General features: G+C 33.0%; 1 protein-coding gene across 1 annotated transcript in view; it reads right to left on the reverse strand.

Moving 5' to 3' along the window:
• The window catches only part of LRP1B (LDL receptor related protein 1B), a gene marked incomplete at both ends in the record, with an annotated part of 1,929,835 nt that overhangs the window by 694,463 nt on the left and 1,213,563 nt on the right, over positions 1-21,809 (reverse strand). Inside the window, one exon of the mRNA XM_080798957.1 lies at positions 8,929-9,111. Coding sequence (XP_080655083.1) covers positions 8,929-9,111 — 183 coding nt within the window. The remainder of the gene's footprint in view (positions 1-8,928; positions 9,112-21,809) is intronic.

Here is a 21,809-nt window from a genome sequence, read left to right on the forward strand (position 1 = left end):
ACAATATGTTAAATATAAATAATTGAAGTTTCAGATGATGTCTTTGGTGTTATAGCATTTATACTTCTGAAGTTATTAAAGGTTAAAAAATGACTAAGAGTTTGGAACATTGCATATAAATGTGCAAAGTTATGAATTTTTCCTTTTAGAAATTCTTTATTTATATTCCATATTTTCTGCTATGTGCAAATCTTTATTTTCTAAACTTTCTACAATATCGGTTTTATCGTCTCTAGAATTAAGATGTTGAGTGTTTTTATTATTAAAGTTCCAAATGCAGGGATGGTATTACTCTTCAAAATTATTAGTTTTATTATACTATGATCAGGAGATTTTGTATACATCACTTCTACTTCTTGAAATTTATTGAGTTGTTTGTGACAATAAATAATAATATTTAAAATAAATAATTAAATATTTAAAATAAATATTTAAAATAAATATTTAAATTTAATATAAAAATTTATAAATATTTAAAATAAATAATTAAAATAAATAGTTATTTTAAAAAATATATATCATGAGCCTTGTAAAAGAAGGTTCATCTTTTTTGACTTCTAAGACTAGAACTATATTTTTATTAATTTGTTCTAAGCATTAATTCTTTAGATCTACATTCTTGCTTATTTTTCTTCCATTTGATTTTTTATAGGCTATGGTAAATGAGTAAAATTTTATTCTTCTAATATAGTTTTCTTATTATGGTTCCTTTATTTTTTGCTATATAGAAGTCGATAGCATATTATTTAATGTAAGATATTTAGACTGCAAAATCTTTATTGAAGATTGCATTTTTATCATTAAACTGTTTGTTTGGTGTTGTTGTAGTTGTTAATCTCATCAATATTTTATTTTGGTCCCTAAACTTCTCTTTCTCATTTTCTCACCAAATCCTATTTTCCTATTATCTTAATAATTTTTTTAGTGAGGCTTTATGTGGAAAAATCCCATGTACTTTGTATGACTAAATTATCTGGAATAATATTTTACCTGGAATATTTACCAAGAATATTAGCCTGAAAGTGTTTTTCCCTTAACTTCTTATTACTCCATTTTCTTGTGGCATTTCTTAAAATCTTCTTAGATAATCTGATTTTCTTTCTGGTAGTTTCAGTATCTGATGATCTGCAATTTCAAAATGACTTACAGAAGTTTGGTTAATTTCATTAATTTTACCCAAAAGTCTGAATGTATTTTTTTTTTATTACCATATAGTGTATTATTTGTTTCAGGGGTCCAGGTCTGTGATTCATCAGTCAGTCTTATACAATTCACGATGCTCACCATAGCAGATACGCTCCCCAATGTCCATAACCCAGCTACCCCATCCCTCCTACTCCCCTCCACTCCAGCAGCCTTCAGTTTGTTTCCTGAGATTAAGAGTCTTTTATGGTTTGTTCCCTCTCTGGTTTCATCCTGCTTCATTTTTTCCTCTCTTCCCCTATTTTCCTCTGCCTTATTTCTCAAATCCCTCATATCAGTAAGATCATATGATAATTGTCTTTCTCTGATGACTTATTTTGCTTAGCATAATAGCCTCTAGTTCCATCCACGCCATTGCAAATGGCAAGATTTCAATTTTTGATGGCTGGAATACACACACACACACACACACACACACACACATATACATATGTGTGTGTGTGTGTGTGTGTGTGTGTGTGTATACCACATAGTCTTTATCCATTCATCTGTCAATGGGCATCTGGGCTCTTTCCATAGTTTGGCTATTGTGGACATTCTTGCTATGAACATTGGGGTACAGTTGCCCCTTCAAATCACATTTGTATCATTGGGGTAAATACCCAGTAGTGCAATTGCTGGGTCATAGGGTAGCTCTATTTTCAACTTTTTGAGGAACCTCCATACTGTTTTCCAGAGTGGCTGCACCAGCTTGCATTCCCACCAACAAGGTAGGAGGGGTCCCCTTTCTCCTCACCCTCGCCAATATCTGGCATTTCCTGACTTGTTAATTTTAGCCATTCTGACTGGTGTGAGGTGGTATCTCATTGTGGTTTTGATTTGTATTTCCCTGATGCCAAATGATATTAAGCATTTTTTCAGGTGTCTGTTGGCCATCTAGATGTCTTCTTTGAAGAAATGTCTGTTCATGTCCTCCGCCCATTTCTTGATTGGATTATTTGTTCATTGGAAGTTGATTTTGATAAGTTCTTTATATAGATCTTGGATACTAGCTCTTTATCAGATATGTCATTTGCAAATATCTTCTCCCATTCTGTCAGTTGTCTTTGTTTTGTTTACTGTTTCCTTTGCTTTGCAAAAGCTTTTGTTCTTGAAGTTCCAATAGCTCACTTTTGCCCTTGCTTCCCTTGCCTTTGGCAATGTGTCTAGGAAGAAGTTGTTGGGACTGAGGTCAAAGAGGTTGCTACCTGTATCCTCCTCAAGGATTTTGAAGGATTCCTGTCTCACATTGAGGTCTTTCATCCATTTTGAGTCTATTTTTGTGCATGGTGTAAGGAAATGGTCCAGTTTTGTTCTTCTGCATGTTGTTGCTGTCCAATTTTCCCAACATCATTTTTTGAAGAGACTGTCTTTTTTCCATGAACATTCTTTCTTGCTTGGTCAAAAATTAGTTGACCATAGAGTTGAGAGTCTTTTTCTGGGATCTCTATTCTGTTCCACTGATCTATGTGTCTGTTTTTGTGCCAATACCATACCATCTTGATTATTACAGCTTTGCAGTAGAGCTTCAAGTGCGGAATTATGATACCACCAGCTTCGCTTTTTTTTTTTTTTTTTTTTTTTTAACATTCCTCTGGTTATTCAGGGTCTTTTCTGGTTCCATACAAATTTCAGGATTATTTGTTCCATTTCTGTGAAAAAAGTTGATGGTATTTTGATAGGGATTGCATTAAATGTGTAGATTGCCTTAGGTAGCATAGACATTTTCACAATATTTGTTCTTCCAATCTGTGAGTGTGGAACATTTTTCCATTTCTTTGTGTCTTCCTCAATTTCTTTCATGAGTATTCTACAGTTTTCTGAGTACAGATTCTTTGCCTCTTTGGTTAGGTTTATTCCTAGGTATACTGTGGTTTTGGGTGCAGTGGTAAATGGGATTGACTCCTTAATTTCTCTTTCTTCTGTCTTGCTGTTGGTGTATAGAAATGCAACTGATTTCTGTGCATTGATTTTATATCCCTGACACTTTACTGAATTCCTGTATTAGTTCTAGCAGTTTTGGAATGTAGTCTTCTGGGTTTTCCATATAAAGTATCATACCATCTGCAAAGAGTGAGAGTTTGACTTCTTCTTTGCCAAATTGGGTGTCTTTTATTTCTTTTTGTTGACTGATTGCTGAGGCTAGGACTTCTAGTACTATGTTGAATAGCAGTGGTGATAGTAGACATCCCTGCTGTATTCCTGATCTTAGGGGAAAAGCTCTTCATTTTTCCCCATTGAGAATGATACTCACTGTGGGTTTTTCATAGATGGTTTTTATGATATCAAGGTATATACCTTCCATCCCTATACTGTGAAGAATTTAATTGAGAAAGAATGTTGTACTTTGTCAAATGCTTTTTCTGCATCTACCAAGATTATCATATAAAAGAAATCAACAATTATAAGAATATATTATGAGTAACTATATGCCAACAAATTAAACAACCTGGAAGAAACGGATGCATTCCTAGAGATGTATAAACTATAATATTGAACGAGGACCAATAGAGAACTTGAACAGACCCATAACTAGCAAGGAAATTGAAGCAGTAATCAAAAAAATCTCCTAAGAAAGAAGAGCCCAGGGCCAGATGGCTTTTCAGGGAAATTCTACTAAACATTTAAAGAAGAATTAATACCTATTCTTCTGAAAGTGTTCCAAAAAGTAAAAATGGAAGGAAAACTTCCAAACTCATTTTATGATGCCAGCAATCCCTTGGTTCCAAAACCAGACAAAGACCCCATCAAAAAGGAGAACTACAAACCAATATCCTGATGAACATGGACTAAAAAATTCTCACCAAAATACTAGCCAATAGGATCCAACAGTACATTAAAAGTATTATTCACCCCAACTAAGTGGGATTTATTCCTCAGCTGCAAGGTTGGTTCAACATTCACAAATCAATCAATGTGGTACACTACTTTAATAAAAGAATGAATTTACTCATTTATGAGGAATCGAGTTCCTCAATTTAGGGAAATCTTGGCTTTTTCAGCCACTTAGTCATCCTCTGTGTGTGTGTGTGTGTGTGTGTGTGTGTGTTGTGTTTCTTTTTGTTAATACCTATATTCCCTCATGGAATTTCTTGAAGTATCTGCTGTAGCCTTCCAACGTAGATCTTAACTGCTCTTTCTTTTTTATTTCTTTCCTCTTTTTCCATGATGTTTCTGAATAAACTGTATATTATTATTTTCAAATTTGTTTTCTCTGTGTCCAGCCTAGAGTTTATTTAAAGTTCCATGTTGGTGTATTTCATTCTCAAGTCTAATATTTATCATTTTCCACCATTTTCTATTATAATTTTTCTGCTTATATCTATATCTATATATGAATATCCCTAAATTGAACAAGAATATATATATACAAAAATATATATGCATATATATATTCTTGTTGGATATACACACACATATGTATATATATATCCATATATATATATATCCATATATATATTCTTGTTCAATTTAGGGATATTATTTTCCATTTTTTATCTTTGAGGATCCCAAACATACTTATTTTCTTTTTTTTTTTTTTAGATCTGTCATTTAAACATCTCATTTTCACTTAATCTTGAGTAAATTCATTTTATGATTGAGTTTTGATGGCTTGTTTTACTAGAGATGGTTATCTTCATGGATTTTAGAAATTTCTTTTCAATCTTGTCTTGGATAGGAGTTTTCAATTTTCTCTCTGACTTTATGTGTTTACTCATCACTGTGTACAGGTGTTGCTTCTTCTAGTTCAGCCCACTCCATCACTCCCCCCACTCTTGGTTCAAAAATACATCCTGTATTTGTCTTATCACTTTCAGTCCTTAAGCTAGCCAGAGGCTTGACATGATTGCCATGCCTACATTCTCCAATCTCTCTAGGCACACTACTTCATTGAAGTAACCATCCTAGGAAGCAACCAGCAGTAATTTTTTCTCCTCTTTTTTTTTTTTTTAATTTAATTTTATTTTTTCAGTGTTCCAAGATTGTTTATGTACCACACCCAGTGCTCCATGCAATACATGTCCTTCTTAATCCCCTCTTTTTAAGAGCAAAGGAGTCCAATTCCAGTTTCTGATTTTCAGCAGTGTGCCTGGTTCCAGTCCCCAACTTCATGTGGGATAGCTTTATTTCCCATTAAAGCTAAGATCTGAACACCTGTTCATCTCTACTCATCTCCAAATCTAATCCAATCAGGCATCCAGTTTCAACCCAGCTCACCATTTGTTGTTCCATTTACTTCAGTTCATCAGAGATGTATTTTCTTGGTCAATATGACCATATCTCTCTCATTTTCTCCTGTTATATTTTATTACCATTCATTACATTCATACATTCAAAGTGTGAATTTAAAATTCCATCTTTATGAATTTTTTCTTATGCCTTTTTAATGACATTAGACTAGTTCATTGTGTGAATGCACTTATGTATTAAGTAGTTCCCCTAAACATGGACAATGAATTATTTCTACTTTGGGGGCCTTTAAAACAAAATGTTGCACTGAAAATCTTTTTGTAGATATCTTCATATATTCCTGCTGTTCTTTACATGAATTTCTAGAAGTGAAAAGTTTGGGCCAAATTTATATTCTTACCAGCAGGTGGAGGGCCTCTTTTCCCCATAATCTTGCCATCATTATATAATATCAATATTATTTTCTTTTGTCCAATATGAAGAAAGTATCTGTGAGTTTCTTTTCCATGAAAGGTAGACATGAAATTTCTCTCCCTGATTCCTCATCAATAATATAACTGCATCTTGTTGGTTGGGAGTAAGGGACCAGGTATGAGAGAGTATAGTTTTTGATCAAAGATAGGTCTTTTGAAATTATTTATTTTAATTAATTAATTAATTAATTAACTCCTAAATATTAATGATTGTATTATAGTTTTAATTTAGGTCACATTCTATTCTTTGCAGGAATAAAGTAACTTATTAACATGCCTACACTTTTACTCTGATAGATGGCAATTTACATATAAAGAAAAAGCCATTGTGACCATATAATGTAAACTGATTACCCTGAAAACTTTAAAATGTTTAAGCTAGCATTTTGAAGTCTTTGAAAAATAAATATGAACACTGAATTTAGCATCTTGAGTAGTTTAAAGGTTTTTTAGCTTTTAAGGCTAATAATTTAATTAAAGTTAATTTTAAAATATCAAAAACATTATATGAATATACATATGTTTAATCCAATATTTATATTTATGGTTCTCTTTAATATGTGAAATATTCATCAATATGCATATGTAATTATGAGCTATGACTCCTCAAATATTTGATACATTATGGTTTACTATATTGAAGCCACAGATCAAATTAGAATCAGATTGATGGTTAAATTATTATCTTTCACATATTGCATTTATTTATTTATTTATTTATTTATTTGACAGAGAAAGAGCATGAGTACAAGCTTGGGGAGTGGCAGGCAAAGGGAGATAGAGAAGCAGACTCCCCACTGAGCAAGGAGCCCAATGGCAGTCTTGATCCCAGGACCCTGACTGAGATCATGACCTGAAGCAAAGCCAGATGTTTATCCAAGTGAGCCACCCAGGTGCCCCGATTTTTAATTTTTATTTATTTATTATTTGTGTGTGTGTGTGTGAGAGCACTAAATTCTCTTTTAGCAAATTTCAGTTGCATAATACAGTATTATCAACTATAGTCACCATATTATACTGTATTTCCCTTTGATAAGGCGACATAAATTTTATTTCACTTCTGATTTTTTACATTAAATTTTGATTAACCTGATGATTACTTGAGACATACATGTGATGTTTCATTAAAAATATTATTACATGGATAATCCAAATCCCAATCAATATACATAAAATTGTCTCTCAGAATCCAATTCTCCAAAGATACCCAGTGTATGGGGTCAAACCCACAAATATGTTATTTTTACATAAGTATTATTTTGAGCTGAAAGCATTTGAAGTTCAAAAGATGTAGTCAGAAGCCTTAATATAGCTTCCCTTATATGACTATAAGCATAAAACTTCTGAGAAATGAGGACTTCCATAAATCCTTTTCTAGGGAAATTTTATGGCCATGAAGAAAATAAAAAATCAGTGCCTAGATGGACCTGCACACATTTTATTAACTAGCCCTTATCTTCCATTAATTCTCCGATATATTCATCTATCTACAACTTCCCATCCCTACAAACTTGAAGTTCTTTTCTGTTCTTTGGTCACCTTTCCCCAAATTTACTATTATTTGCTAAGATTCTATATAAGCCCAAGTTCTAACCAGCCCCTGGAGCTACTCATCACTGAGTTTTCCCACATGCATGTATGATGCATGTATATATAAACTTGCTTTTTCTTCCCCCCCCCCTTTTTTTTTATTAAACTATCTCTTGTCTGTCTAATTTTAAGGGCCCCAGTCAATAAATCTGATGTGGGTATAGAAAAATGTTTTCCTCCCTTCATTATTATTTATCATGTTATTATCTATTAAATTTTAATCAATATAGTATGTTCCAAAAAGATAATTTCTAAATTTAAAGTCACATTTTTAAATAAATAACCCCAAAACTAAGACACTTCAGGTAACAATTGAAAAGAGTCACATAATTGTGAAAACTACTGTTGCAAAAGTGACCATTTTGAAAACATAAAGAATGATCTTCAGGAGTGTTTATTTCTCTATGCCTATGTTAGCTTATATTTATGTCTTTATTTCTTAGTCAAACGCTTAATTGTAACCAAGAAGTGTGTCCTCATAAAGAAACACAATTTCTTTTTATATCACTAGATGCCCATGGGCCATGTGGTTTCCAGTGTGTTTGCTTAATCATAGCTGTGATAACTTTTCATTTCTATGTTTTGGTTGAAATACTTAATAAGGAGCCAAATGAATCACCAGATATTAGGCAATTCAAAATGCAATTTCACTGCATCCCAGAGATGATTCCATAATATATCCTGAAATCTATAGGGATTGTTTCCATGGATTATTTGGTGAATGATATAATCCATTTCAAAAATTATACTACTATAGTTATTGTAATATATTTTTTTCTCTAAACTTCAACTCATCATGTGGTATTGAGAGGAAAATAAATAAGTTGGTTTATTATGTCAGATAGAACCTACTCTATGTAGAAAAACAAAATGGAGCAGACATAATAATAGAATAACATCATAAAAAATAGAAGCCTCGTGACTTTCAAAACAATTCGAAGGTTTGAATGACAGTCATCACCTTTATCTTAATGAAATCTAGCAACAGCATGATTAAATTTAGGAATCTACTGAACTTGAAAATAAATGTATATAATTCTGCCTTTTCATTCCATTCATCTTCATGAAATTGTAGGGTGAGGATTTATCTGTGGAAGAGGAATGTTGAATGTGTGTTAAGCACAATTATCTCTTTCAGGAGTCTGAAATTCCAGACTCTGAATCTGCATTACACGGTTTCAAATCCCAATTCTGCCATGTGGTTCTTTTGACTTTTTGAAACTTGAGCGTGTTAAAAACTCCTCTGGGCTTCAGTTTTTTTCACTGTGAGTTAGGATGATGAAATGAGTTCATGGCAAAAACATTCCTTAGAGCTGTGCTGGGCCCTTAGGTCGTTCTCTGTAAGTATCAGCTAGTATTATTATCACACATATAATGTAAACAAACATACTATAAACACAAGAACCCTTTTTATGCAGGTAAGATATACACTGAAGTTGGGCCAAAGGATTATACCTCTAGGAAACCCAAGGTAGAAGCTGAACCAACGTACCTGTACTCCGACAGGAAAACTTGGTTTTATGATCACACAGTCGTAACGTCCCATTGCAGCCTTTTTCATCGCTACCATCTTCACAATCTTTTTCCCCATCACAGCGCCACAGATCAGGAATGCAATTTCCATCAGGATGGCACTGAAATTCATTCCCATTACAACCAGTAGGAGAACGAATCTCTTAAATTGAAATGAGGGAGGGAGAGGCAGAGGGGGAAGGATAGGAGAGAAATTATTATTTTACTTGATGATAATTTTTTCACTTTTTTTTTTCTTTTCAGGCATTAGTATGCTGCCAGAGAGAATATATTTTCACTTTAGTTGTTTAATAGCTATAATACTGTCTGATATTTGCAAATTCATTTTAGAAATGTTAATGATTAGAGGAAAAGATGTTTCTTCCCTCCCACAGAATTCCTGAAAGTGCCACATACATTAGGAAAAAGGAAGATATGTAGATAATCTGTTGTGATTTGTATTAGAAACTCAAGAATGAGATCTTTAAAGCGCTTTTTGCTATGGCATATAAAAGATTTCACACTCATTCTACACTAAGTGTTTAGACTTTGGTTGGTCTTTTGACATTCCTTTAGGCAACTTCTTTCAGACTGGTAAGAGGTAAAAAAACAAAAAATCATAAGTGCTTTCTGGTTAACAATATCTTTGAAGAACAATGTCCAAAGTTTTGAAAAAGAACAAACAAAAAACTCCAGATAATAAACAAATTCTTTAGGACATGAGATTTCAATTCTAGATTGAGAACAGGCACATGTAAGAATTTAATGAGGTACTACACATTTAATTTCAACTTATCAATTAGTAATTCATACAGTTTGAATTAATAGTATTTCTCAAAACCTCAAAAAATATAGGTTAAATTCTACAGGTTAAATTCTTGCATAAGCAAGAATAAGGGAACATAAATATCGGAGATATGGATGCTTTACAACATAACAACTGAATATGGCTATCGTTAACAGTATTTTAAATTTTTATTAATATCTAATATTATGAAATGTCATATTAACCAGTATCTCCAAATTCTGTTGTAAAATAGATTTTACTATGTATTTTTCTAAATAGAAGTTTTAATCTAATAAACTTGTTGAGTATTTCATACAGCTATATTTAACAATTTATCTACATTGCATCTATAATAGCAATTAATCTCATTATGACCAATTTGTAATAGTTTCAGGTGCTTTACCCACTACTTAAAGCTGGTCTGGTAGGAATCATGTGGTTATGAGTTATGATTAAATTTACTTGAGATCAAAGCTAACAATATCATTTATATCACCAAGGCAGTTACTTAATCTTTTTAGATCTCTGTGTTTAGATCTGTGTGTTTACTTAGAAAGCAAAGAGTCTACAGGGTTGTTGTGAGGAATGAATTGCATATCTGTAAATAATTATTTTAACTACAAAATTTTGTTATTTTTGCTGTTATTTTCTATGATATAAATATTCATTTCTTGAATTTTTATCAATTTAAAAACTTTCAAAAACTGTGTCAGGTGATACAATACCATGAAGATGCACAAAGTAGACTTACTTCTACTTCTTAAGTATTTCTAGAGCAGTAACAACAGCAACAAAAATAAATAAAAAGAGTCCTACTGAAGTAGGAATAAAGAAGTTCATTGGATAGAATATACCTATTCCAATTCACAGAAAATCTATAGTACTAATTTCTTTTTTGTTTATAATACCTTTATTCATACTAAAATTTAGAAGCAACCAAGATATTCTTCTGTAGGGGAATGGGTAAATAAACTCTGGTACATCCAAACAATGGATTATCATATAGTGCTAAAATAAGTGTACTATCAAGCCATGAAGAGACGTGGAAGAACAGTAAATGCAAATTACTAACTGAAAGAAAGAAATCTACAAAGGCTATGTAAGATAGGACTACATAAGATACCACTACATACGATGTGACTCCAACTATGACATTCTGGAAAGGGTAAAACTATGGAGATTGTGAGTGCTAGAGTGGTTCAGTCAGCTGAGCATCTGGCTCTTGATTTTGATTCAGATGATGAATCTCAGAGTTGTGAGATTGATCATGGCATTGGTCTGGGTGTGGAGGCTGCTTAAGATTCTCTCTCTTATAGGACTAATTTTTAAAAGTAACCACTGCAAAGAGCACTTCTACTCATCACACCCAACTTACAGCAAAGGCATTGAGTTTAGGATGGCTTCCTTCCAAAAAAGAGACTTTTTCTACTTTTCTAGTCATGCAAATCATTCTGACTTTGGGTATATAGTCTTCATGATTAAACAAAATTCTTGTGGGGATCCCTGGGTGGCTCTGTTGGTTAAACTTCTGCCTTCAGCTCAGGTCACGATCCCAGGGTCATGGAATTGAGTCCCACATTGAGCTCCTTGCTCAGTGCTTCTCCCTCTCCCTCTGCCACTCCCCCTACCTGTGCACAGTCTCTCTCTCTCTCTCTGACAAATAAAATCTAAAATAAATAAACAAAAATAAGTAAACAAAATACTTGCTTCCACACGCACAATCAACAAAGATGGTGCAGTCTGTGCACATTCAAGAGATACATATGGAATGTGATACAGCAAACTCCCACCATAAATAATTTGTTATCTGCAGAGTGTACTACTTAGCAATATGGCCTAACTACTACCTTGGTAAAGAATGCTGGGACAGGTCTCATAAACAAGATATTGTGAAGTTTCAAACCTGGAGTCTTTTTAAATGAAATTTGAGAATCTTATGTGATTTCAATATTCAGGAAGAACAAAGGAGACAAATCAAATGGAGTTCCAAGACCTAGTCAGCTCTTAAAGTGATTCCATGGTGTGGAGGCCAGCTGTCATGCAGCAGTGAAATGGTTGTTTTCTTTCACTGACTACTTAAACTTCCTTGAAAACAAAATACAAACTTTGGCTCAGCTGAATTTTATAACCTGTAGTATGAGCTCAGCCAATCATGTATAAAAGTTGTATTTCAGGTAATTGTCACTCAGTGATTCCAAATACTTAATAATGGAAGGTACAGTCTATTGATTTTTCTATATTCTGTAAAATAAGAGTTGAAGACTGGCAGCTCATATATTGAATCTGTCCCTCAGTATGTTTAATTTGGCAAACATACTATTGACCTCTTAAAAATCTGAAGATTTCCTATAAAAATATCTAGATTTTCCAGTTCCTTGAAAAGTAAGATTCTCGGGCTAGCATCCTTGCAAGGTAACAACTGCTATAATACATTACATGTATTAACATATGTATATGTACATATAATGTAAATAAAACATTATGTGTATTAATATCCTATTTAATTAAATATTAAATTAAATTAATATCCTATTTAATTTAATCCCATTAATATCTCATTATAATGTAGAGATGAAGATACACATTTTCACTGTATTTTCCCTCGTGGATTTTTTTTCCTTGGAGGAGGTAGACAGTAGGGCAAAACTACGTTTTCTTTTGCTTTTGAATCTACTTCTGCAAAGCTATAGGGAAAATTTGGTTTTACTTCTGCTTCAATACTAGTACTAATTTTACTCTCTTGTGCAAATTACTATACCTTCTTTGTAAGTCCACCTTATGGATATTCATGAATAATCCTGAAATTCAGCACACTTCTCTCTTTGCAATAGTTTCTTAGAATTTAGAGACAAATTTATGATTCATTTTTCATATATGTATTTATTTGGATCAATCTTACCCTCAGATTTATTTACACTGCTAATTCTTTTTCTGCCCTTTTAAAAAAGTCCCTCCTCTTTATCTTTATAGTATTTTATCTTTCCAGGTTATTGTTTAGATTATTTTTGGAAATAATAAGCAAGTTAACCAAATAAAGAAACAGGACTGTTATATGTAAGGAAATTTTGAGAAGAAATAACATATTTTACATTTAAAAGTACCTTTATTGAGGAAACACTTTATTAGCTCAAATAAAATTAAATGGTATATACCAAATCCAAAAGTATATTTCTATTCCTCTTCCAATCCTTTATTTCTTCAGGTACTATGTTGCCTCAAAAATATCAATAATAATGAAAGGAATTCTATGTTTAACTACTTATTTTCAAAGTAATGCTTCGGCTCTTTTAAACACATTTTGAATTTGGTTTCAAAGATCTAGTTCTTTAAAGTCGTGTTAGATCATTAACCCAATGACCTAATGGGAAATTCTCAAAAAGATTTATGTAAACTCAGAAATCTAGATAGATTAACCTGATTCAAAAAAGAGACTTACAAAAGGTAAACTGCTGCTTCGGGAGAAGGGGTTGCCTGTGATCCAGCAGTATGGAGACTTTACATGTAGAATCCAAGCCTTTTAGCTCAATGTTACTTACCGCTGGAAATAAATTGTGGCTACACAGATGAAGGTGGCATTGATGAAAAGGAGAGTATGCTGCTATTGTCTGAGGTGTTTTTTTTTTTTTTAAATAATTCCATTTGCATTTTCTTTGCTTCACTTGGTATTGTTTGGTTTGTCTATTTGTACTTCATAAGTGAATCTACTCATTTGTTTTCTTATTCTAAACAAACATTTATCTTATAAATCTAAATACAAATGTGATGTTTCCCTGAAGCTTTTCTTTTCTTCTTCCTAAACTACTCATGTCTAAACCTCTACGGATTGGTATACTATTAATTGACACCACAATCAACCAGATCATAACAAGTTTAAAATGAGAGTATAGTCTGAAGAAGGAAATACAACACCACCATTATAAATATTGAAATCTAAATGATGAAATAATTCTTTTTAATAATGCTTACATACACGTCACTAATGTATCCCTTCTGGATCTGGTTATATTATTCCCCTAAACCTGGACTCTCTTCCTGTTTATACTTCATCTACTAATATCTATAATTTTCTTTAGGACTCGATTAAAATAAAACAATTATATAGGATCAGGTCTCTTATTCTGGTTTTTGCATATTCAGGAATTCATGGATAAGCTTTAGAGATTTATAAGATCTCAGATTTTATTATATATCTTTTCCCTCTGTGGAAGGGATTCAGAGCTTTTTTTAACTCACAGAGAACTCCAATGAGAATTCCAAGACCAATTTCACACTTTCTTGTTTTTATTTTTAATTCCCATTCTATACACCTTGCATGCAGATAGTAGCTTATATGGCATTTGATTTTGCTTGGGCTTCAAATTCATCATACTAGAATGAATTAAAACCCAGTGAAAAAAGGATCAGTCATCTGTTCCTTTTGATTTTGATTAAAAATAAACAAAACTGCTCATTGAGAGAACCCCATTTCACAGAAACAAAACCCACAAATAAATATGCCTATATTTATACAGATGATAAGCAGCAGAGATGGTATTTAGCCCACATAATTAAACTTTAGAGACTGCTTTCTTTACCACTGTACCATTTCTACCTTTTTGCAAGTCTTTTCTCATGTAGAGTGTAAGGATGAAAATAAAGAAATAATCAGCTCATATAACAATCACAAAGTAACGATATTTGTTTTTTGTGTTTCAAGTACTTTTGTTCAGTCTATTTCTTTTCAAAAAAGTGTAATCTTCATTTTATTCTGTTGCAAAGTCATGGTGAAATTTGGTCTTTTATGAAAATGAGAGAGTACCATAGATTCTTACAACAGAGGAAAAGAAAAGAGTTCTGTTCATGATTAAGAGTCAGGTGGGGGCAGGGGAAGAAGTAGAATGGGAAAAAAGATAATCTGCACTGTTAGCAGCATTCATAAAATCCTGTGTAGTGTGAGATGGAGAAGGGGAGAAAGAGAAAACTAGACTGGCGGGCAAAGCCTGGACCTTGAATGGCCCTGCATGCTTTGCTAAACAGTTTGGATTTAAGCCTGAAAGCTACTGGGAATCATAGAAAGACCTTTCGCTAGATTCTGATAATGCTCAGATACACAATATTCATAGATCACTTGGGGAGCATTTAGACAATAAATAGAAAAAGAAAAAAATTCCAAGATGTTTTAAATTTACAAGGATATATATACGTTTGTGTGTGTGTGTGTGTGTGTGTGTGTATAAATATACATATATATATATATTTCTATTTCATTAGCTCAAACACTTGACGTTTATACTAAAGTCAAGTAGACTCTCACACACACACACACACACACACTCACACATGGTATGCACACACATTTTTATATTCCTTCCCTTTCCATGTCTCACCCAATTCCCTCACATAAATTAAAAATACCCCAAACCTATTTTTCAATATCTGTTAGGCTTGGGTGTGTGTTGATGTTTAGAAATGCTGTCCTCTGTCAAAAAACAGGAAAAAAAAATTGTGGAGTTTTATTTCCTCCTAACCTCTTGCCAAATGTAATTTGCTTCTGTTAACAGTTGTTGATTTTCCCCTGGATGGAGAGCTGCATTTCTCTGAGGAGCCTGTGATGACCTTTCCAACCAGAGTTCCAGGCCCCTGTGGTTCCTCAGAGCCCCAGTTGCTTAAGCTTCCGGGCTTGGCACACAATCTATCTTCGTAATATGGCTTGTCCCAATGGAGTGTTAAAATGATGACTGTGTTTATATGTATATGCTCATGCTGTTTTACTGTTATGTTTTCATGTTCCTGATGCTGGTTATATTTTTAACTAATACAATTTTATTGTATTTTTGCCCTGAAGCTATTTAAACTAAGCATTCAATTTGGGGAATCTAATAAATAAATAAATGTAGAGCCCTGAAGGAAATGTGGCAACCAGTGGTAGAATTTATCCCAATATTTAAATGAATTCACTGTAACTAAATACTTGCAGTTAGAAGACTAGCAATTGTACAGAGACATAAAGGAATTTTTCCTCTGAAAGCTAAAAAAAAATGAAAATCAGGATTGAAAAACATATATACCATGCTTTTGTTTGTTTTTTTAGCAAGAATACATTTTTTGGCTTATAAGAAACGTTAAAGCCCCCCTGAGAAAATAACTAATAATGGTGTTGTAAATATAATGAATTATTTAAAATTGTGAGACCAATCTGGGTAGAAAAAAACCTACTTTTTTATTGTTTTAATGGAATTTATACATTAATTTGTCATTCATTGTAAAATGCTTTGAAAAGTAAAAAGCACCATGCATACAGCTGTGCATACAGCTTCCTGTATTACCTATAATCACCATGTGTCAGTCCCTATTCGGTTCCTAACTTGAATCATTACACGTTAGTTATTCCTGTACCTAAGGCAGCTGTTTGCTCCAGATACCTAGATATTCTTCACTTGCCTAAAAGTACTGAGAATCAGTTCGGCGGTATATCAGTAGTTTCATTTCATTTGCCAGCAGGCTGTGGACCTAACCTTGGCCTTTCTGCCTCAAGAGAACCTTAACATTCCCATTAGGAGGGTAGGCTCTCCTTGGTTTCTACAGATCCTTAGGGGAGGGGTGCTTGTTAAAACCTGCCTGCCAGTCTGTAGAGAGCCAGTGCCAGGGTTGATGGGAGGCACTGTTCTGCTCTTCTTCATGTTACATCGGACAGACTCCCCTGGGACTGCTGCCTGTGTGATGGCAATATAATCTCTGCTGTGAACTAATTATGAAGTCAAGCCCAGGGCCTCCCCTCTTTAACTTGCCCTCATCCCTTTGGACCTTGACCTTGATGATGGTTATAGATGCTATATCATTTGGTTATTAATCTGACTGCGCCTCACTCCCTCCCACCCCAACACACTTCCAGGGCATGGTAGTTGTATTTTACTTTCAATCCTACCAACTCTTTTTACCTTACATGTAGCCCTCACTGAGGATTATCCTGATAAGAAATTGGATGGAACTATCAAAACTATTTATTAGTACATGGGATTTAATGGGAACTTTAATAATAAATAAGAGACCATATTTCACATCTTTAATGTTTATTGTCTGGGTCAGTTAGAAAAGTGGAAGTAAAAGAAAAAAAAAAAGAAAAGCTGAAGAGAAGGAAATGGGAAAGAAAGTGTGGCTACCTAAGTACAGAGTCAATTATTATAATACTAAAATGATTTTAGTGTTGAAAACGCATAGACTCATAGACACAAAAAATATACGGAAGCAAAATTTCAGTGTAAGACACTAAATATCTACCAGTACAGTAAAATATATAAGTGAAATTCTATGTAAAACAAATAAAACGTTGTTTTTAGTTCATTAAAATTAAGTTTTGGGGTGCCCAAGTAGCTCAGTCAGTAAAGCATTTGACTCTTGATTTTGGCTCATGTCATGCATGATCTCAGGGTTGTGAGATCAAGCTCTGAATTGGGCTCTGCACTGGACATGGATCTTGCTTAGGATTCTCTCTCTCCCTTTCCCTTTGTCCCTCTCTACCCTTCCCTCTCTCTAAAATAATAATAATAGTAATTAAGTTTTGATATTTGGAACTCTACCATGAGCATTCCATTTAAAATTTAATATCTCATGGAAATGATGAACTTCTATAATACCTAAATGTTAGTGTACAGAATGTATTAATGTGCTGAATTCCCTATGTAATCGAGAAATCTATTTTTCCATTTATTGTTCAAATTAGCCAATTACCTTAATAGCTATGTTAGATACCAACTATTAACTATAACAGGTTGCAATACAGATATTTTACACTTGGAATTTACTTCTTGGCTTAGCAATACACTTATCTCACAATAGGCATCAAATATTTACTGGAAACAATTTTAAAATATTACATCATTTAATTTGATATTTTAAAATAATGTGGAACATTCGTACATAGAAATAATGTGTATGAGTGCATACACACACACACACACACACACACACATATCTGAGGAAAGACCAGAGAATACTATTTAGAAATTATGAATGGCTTATATTTTCTTTCTTTGGCCTTTTTTTTTCTCACCATTATTTTCTGCCTTTGTCTTAAAAGGTTGATTCTATGGAATGGGCATAAAGGATTGTTTAAGATTATAGTTCCTTTAAAGTGTGTCTCCACTTGTGTTTTAGGTAATAGGTCAGCAATCTATGACCTGCAGACCAATTCTGGTCTACTACCTGTTATCATAAATAAAGTTTTATTGGAACATGGTCATAAGCATTTGTAGACATATACTCTATGGCTTCTTTTGTTCTAGAATAGTGGAGTTGGGTAGTTGCAATAGGCAAGATCTAAAATATTTACTCTCTGACCTTTTACAGAAAATGTTTGTCAACTCCTGTCCTAAAATGGGGAAAATCCTGGTTATGATTCATAGAACATCCCGTTTAAGTGCATACATAACAATAACAACACACTGTGCTGAAAGATTCTGTTACAGGTGAATATTCTGTGCCCGGAAGGCTATGGCAATTTAAGTGGATGCTCTTATGCCCCAAAGTTATTTGTGGGAAGGTTTTAGATGCAAATAATGACAATTACTTTTCCTTGGGAGGCCCATGTGTACACAAATACCAACCTAAAACCAAAACAAATTTCTTACCAAAAAGTGAATAAATCTGGTCATTACATTCAGGAATATAATATCTAATTGGAAATTCAGTTGATGTTCACATAAATAAAGAAACAAAGGCTGACAGTTCAAATAGGCTCTGAAAGAATCTAACTACCCACTATTTCTACAGAAAAAAGACCAAGTTCTATCCTATTGCTTATTTCTTCACTCTCACAAGAAGTTGGCACTACTCAATTACTGAAAGGTGAATTAATTATTTTGTAGATCATCCATGCCCCTTATCTCTTTTCTGTGTGTGTGTGTGTGTGTGTGTGTGTTTTAATTTGCCTATTTTCTGCTGAATGCCTGAAAGTCCTACCATTTCACTGATCATTACCCACAACAGGAGAATAAGGAAGCAGAATTTAAGACTATGGAAATGAATTCACTCTTGCCCTTATTTTTTGGCTCTATTAAAAGAAGAGGAAACAGGCTGAGGTTCTTCATTAAAATTAAGTCTTTTTGTTACCTATTGACTTTTGTTATTAATTATATCTTTTAAAAAACAAGAGATGTTCCTCCGCTTAGTGTCAAGATGCATAATTATCATCTTAATACAAGAGCTAAATTTATCTAAGAATAAGTGTAGATCTATTATTAATTTTCTGTATAGTTAAGATGAAGATAATTAACTTCTTCCTATTTTATGAACTTTTTCTAATATTTAATTTTTAAAAATTATACTTATCAGATTCCCTTCAATTGTCTTGATAATCACAGATAATGCTAGAAACATTATGGATTCTCAGAACAGGCTTTGTTATTAATTGATTCAAAAGCCTTGAGTCTTCTTTGCTCTTGATGTAAAAGTTGTTTGCAGTATTGAGGTTAAAATGACCTTTAAAGGAGCTATTTTGTCCCAGAAAACAAAAAGAGGTTTCCTGTGGATAAAATCCATTAATAATTAACATTGTTTTGATATCTCAGTGTTAACATTCCCTGAGGAAAATAAATCAATCTGTGAGAGAATAAAGTTAAGCCAGACAATTTGTATCTCATTGAAAGTAAATATTATACCTCTCTAAAAGTAGATGAAGTTTAAATTTGCTTTTAATTGTATTTTATCAGAAAACAATCCATATTTTCGTTAAATAAAATAATTAAAAATCATTGGAAGAGATCATATGATTTTGCTGAGTATATAATTTCTTAATTTCCTCAAATTCAAAGACAGTACTTTATTCTCAATAAAATTCAGTGACTGAGACATAACAGCAGTTATTTTGATTGTGTGTTTTAGTAAAAAATAATTGAAAACACCTCAGAATATTTTCACAAAAGAAAAACAAAACAGATGATTGAGTCTGATTGTCTATAGTATTTATTGGTATCTTGTTTTCTATGTTGTTAAGATTAAACTGTCCTGCTAAAAACACAATGGGTTCAGTTGAGATGGGATAGGATATACACCAGAAGTCAAGAGATAGTGGTTTTATTTAAAAAAAAAATAAAGATTTATTTTATTTTGTTTTGTTTTATTATTTTTATTACGTTATGTTAGTCACCATACAGTATGCCATTAGTTTTTGATGTAGTGTTCCAAGATTCATTGTTTGCATAAAACACCCAGTGCTCCATGCAATACATGCCCTCCTTAAGTTTTAATTTCCCTTCTCTCTATGCTTAAATGTGTAACTAAGACTTTAGCCACAGATCAAGTTTTGATAACTGCACTGCTCTGGGTGGATTCAATGTCCCTAGGTAGGATATTATCCCTTTTTTATTGGCTGTACAGTCTGACTTTCCTGGATTTTCCACGAAGAATTTAGCATAATCAGGGCACCTGGGTGGCTCAGTGGGTTAAGCCTCTGCCTTCGGCTCAGGTCATGATCTCAGGGTCCTGGGATCAAGCCCCACATCGGGCTCTCTGCTCAGCAGGGAGTCTGCTTCCTCTCCCCCTCTCTCTCTGCCTGCCTCTCTGCCTACTTGTGACCTCTGTCTGTCAAATAAATGAATAAAATCTTAAAAAAAAAAAAAAAGAATTTAGCATAATCATTTAAATCCAAAACCTCTCCTGAATATGTCTTTATGGCTAAAAGTTTTCAGTCTTAAATCTCTAACACAGAACATGATCGGATCCTTCTAGGAAACAGCAAGTTTTTGTTATTTTTATATACTCTTTAAGAATAATTTTATCTAAATGAGCCCTTTTCCTCATACACATGATTAAATAACTGAACCAAATGATCTTTCATTCTCTCCCATCTTTCTAAATTTTCTATGAGGTAAAACTTTTATGGCAGACTAATAGATTCTTTGGGTGACTGAAGAAATTCTCTTTGTGGGAATGTCCGCAGCTATTGTAATGACAAAGCTTCAGAGTCTACTTTATCAAGGAGAGTTGTGGGAGTGAAAGAAAAGAAACAAACAAAAAAAGAGGCCAGATTTATTGTGGTTATTTAATATAATGTTCCAGGTTCCTTCTAGTGCCCTTTGGGAAATTTCATTACAATGACCTATAATAAGTACAAAGTTTTTTTTTTTTTTTTTCTATTAAAGAAAAATGAGAATGTAATTGAGAAGAATATAGTAATTACTGGGAGATCACATTAATGTTATGCTTAAAGAGTTAGGAAAAAGGGAAAGGGTGAATTATATTCCATCCTTACAGAAGCAGGGAGCTGAATGGAAGAATAAAGAACAGAATCTTTGCTTGAAACTCCAGCTGTGTAATCCAAGGCAAGTATCTTAACCTGTTTGAGTGAGTAATCCTTATTGTGAGGCTTAAATGGAATAACAAATGTAAAACGCCTGGCAATTAGTAGGTTGCCAACATATGCTAACTCCTCTTCCCCCACTGATTTATTAGTAATGGAATCTTCTCACTGGCACTTACTGTTAAATAATAGATACAAAAAAATTAAGCTCTTCATATCTTTCTGGAACTTACTATCTATTGGACAGAGAGGATGTAAACAAAAATAAACAAAAATAAAAGAGAAGGGAGATGTCCTATCTATTTTATTTTATTGAATCATGGGCTAAAAGTGCAAATATTTATTGGATAAATGAAAGTGATTATACTTTATTAAAGAGATGTACATGAATAGATCAGTATGCCTAGTCTTAAACATCAACATGAAAATAAACCACAAGATCTGGAGATAAGGCAAAGAAACAGAAAAAAAAAAGTTACCACATATATAATACAAAACGAATAAGGGTTGGATTCTAAGGGTATAATCATATTTTGTGGTCAAGAAATTAACTCTTTCATTCAATAATTATTTAGTGAGCATCCCCTGTGTGTTAGATATTATACTTGACTATGAAACTACAAAAACAAAATTATTCTAGCTTCCTTCTTGTATCTGTGACCAGGGAAGTAGTACGTCAAATTAGTGAATGAATCAATGAATGAATGAGGACAAAGCCCAAAAGAAAAGTGAGTTTCTAAAGCAGAAGCAAAATTAAACAGTTAAAGCAGAAAAATATGACCATGTGTAGGAATGCATA

Source organism: Martes martes (assembly GCF_963455335.1).
Source record: "Martes martes genome assembly, chromosome: 3".
In the NCBI taxonomy this organism is placed as follows: domain Eukaryota; kingdom Metazoa; phylum Chordata; class Mammalia; order Carnivora; family Mustelidae; genus Martes; species Martes martes.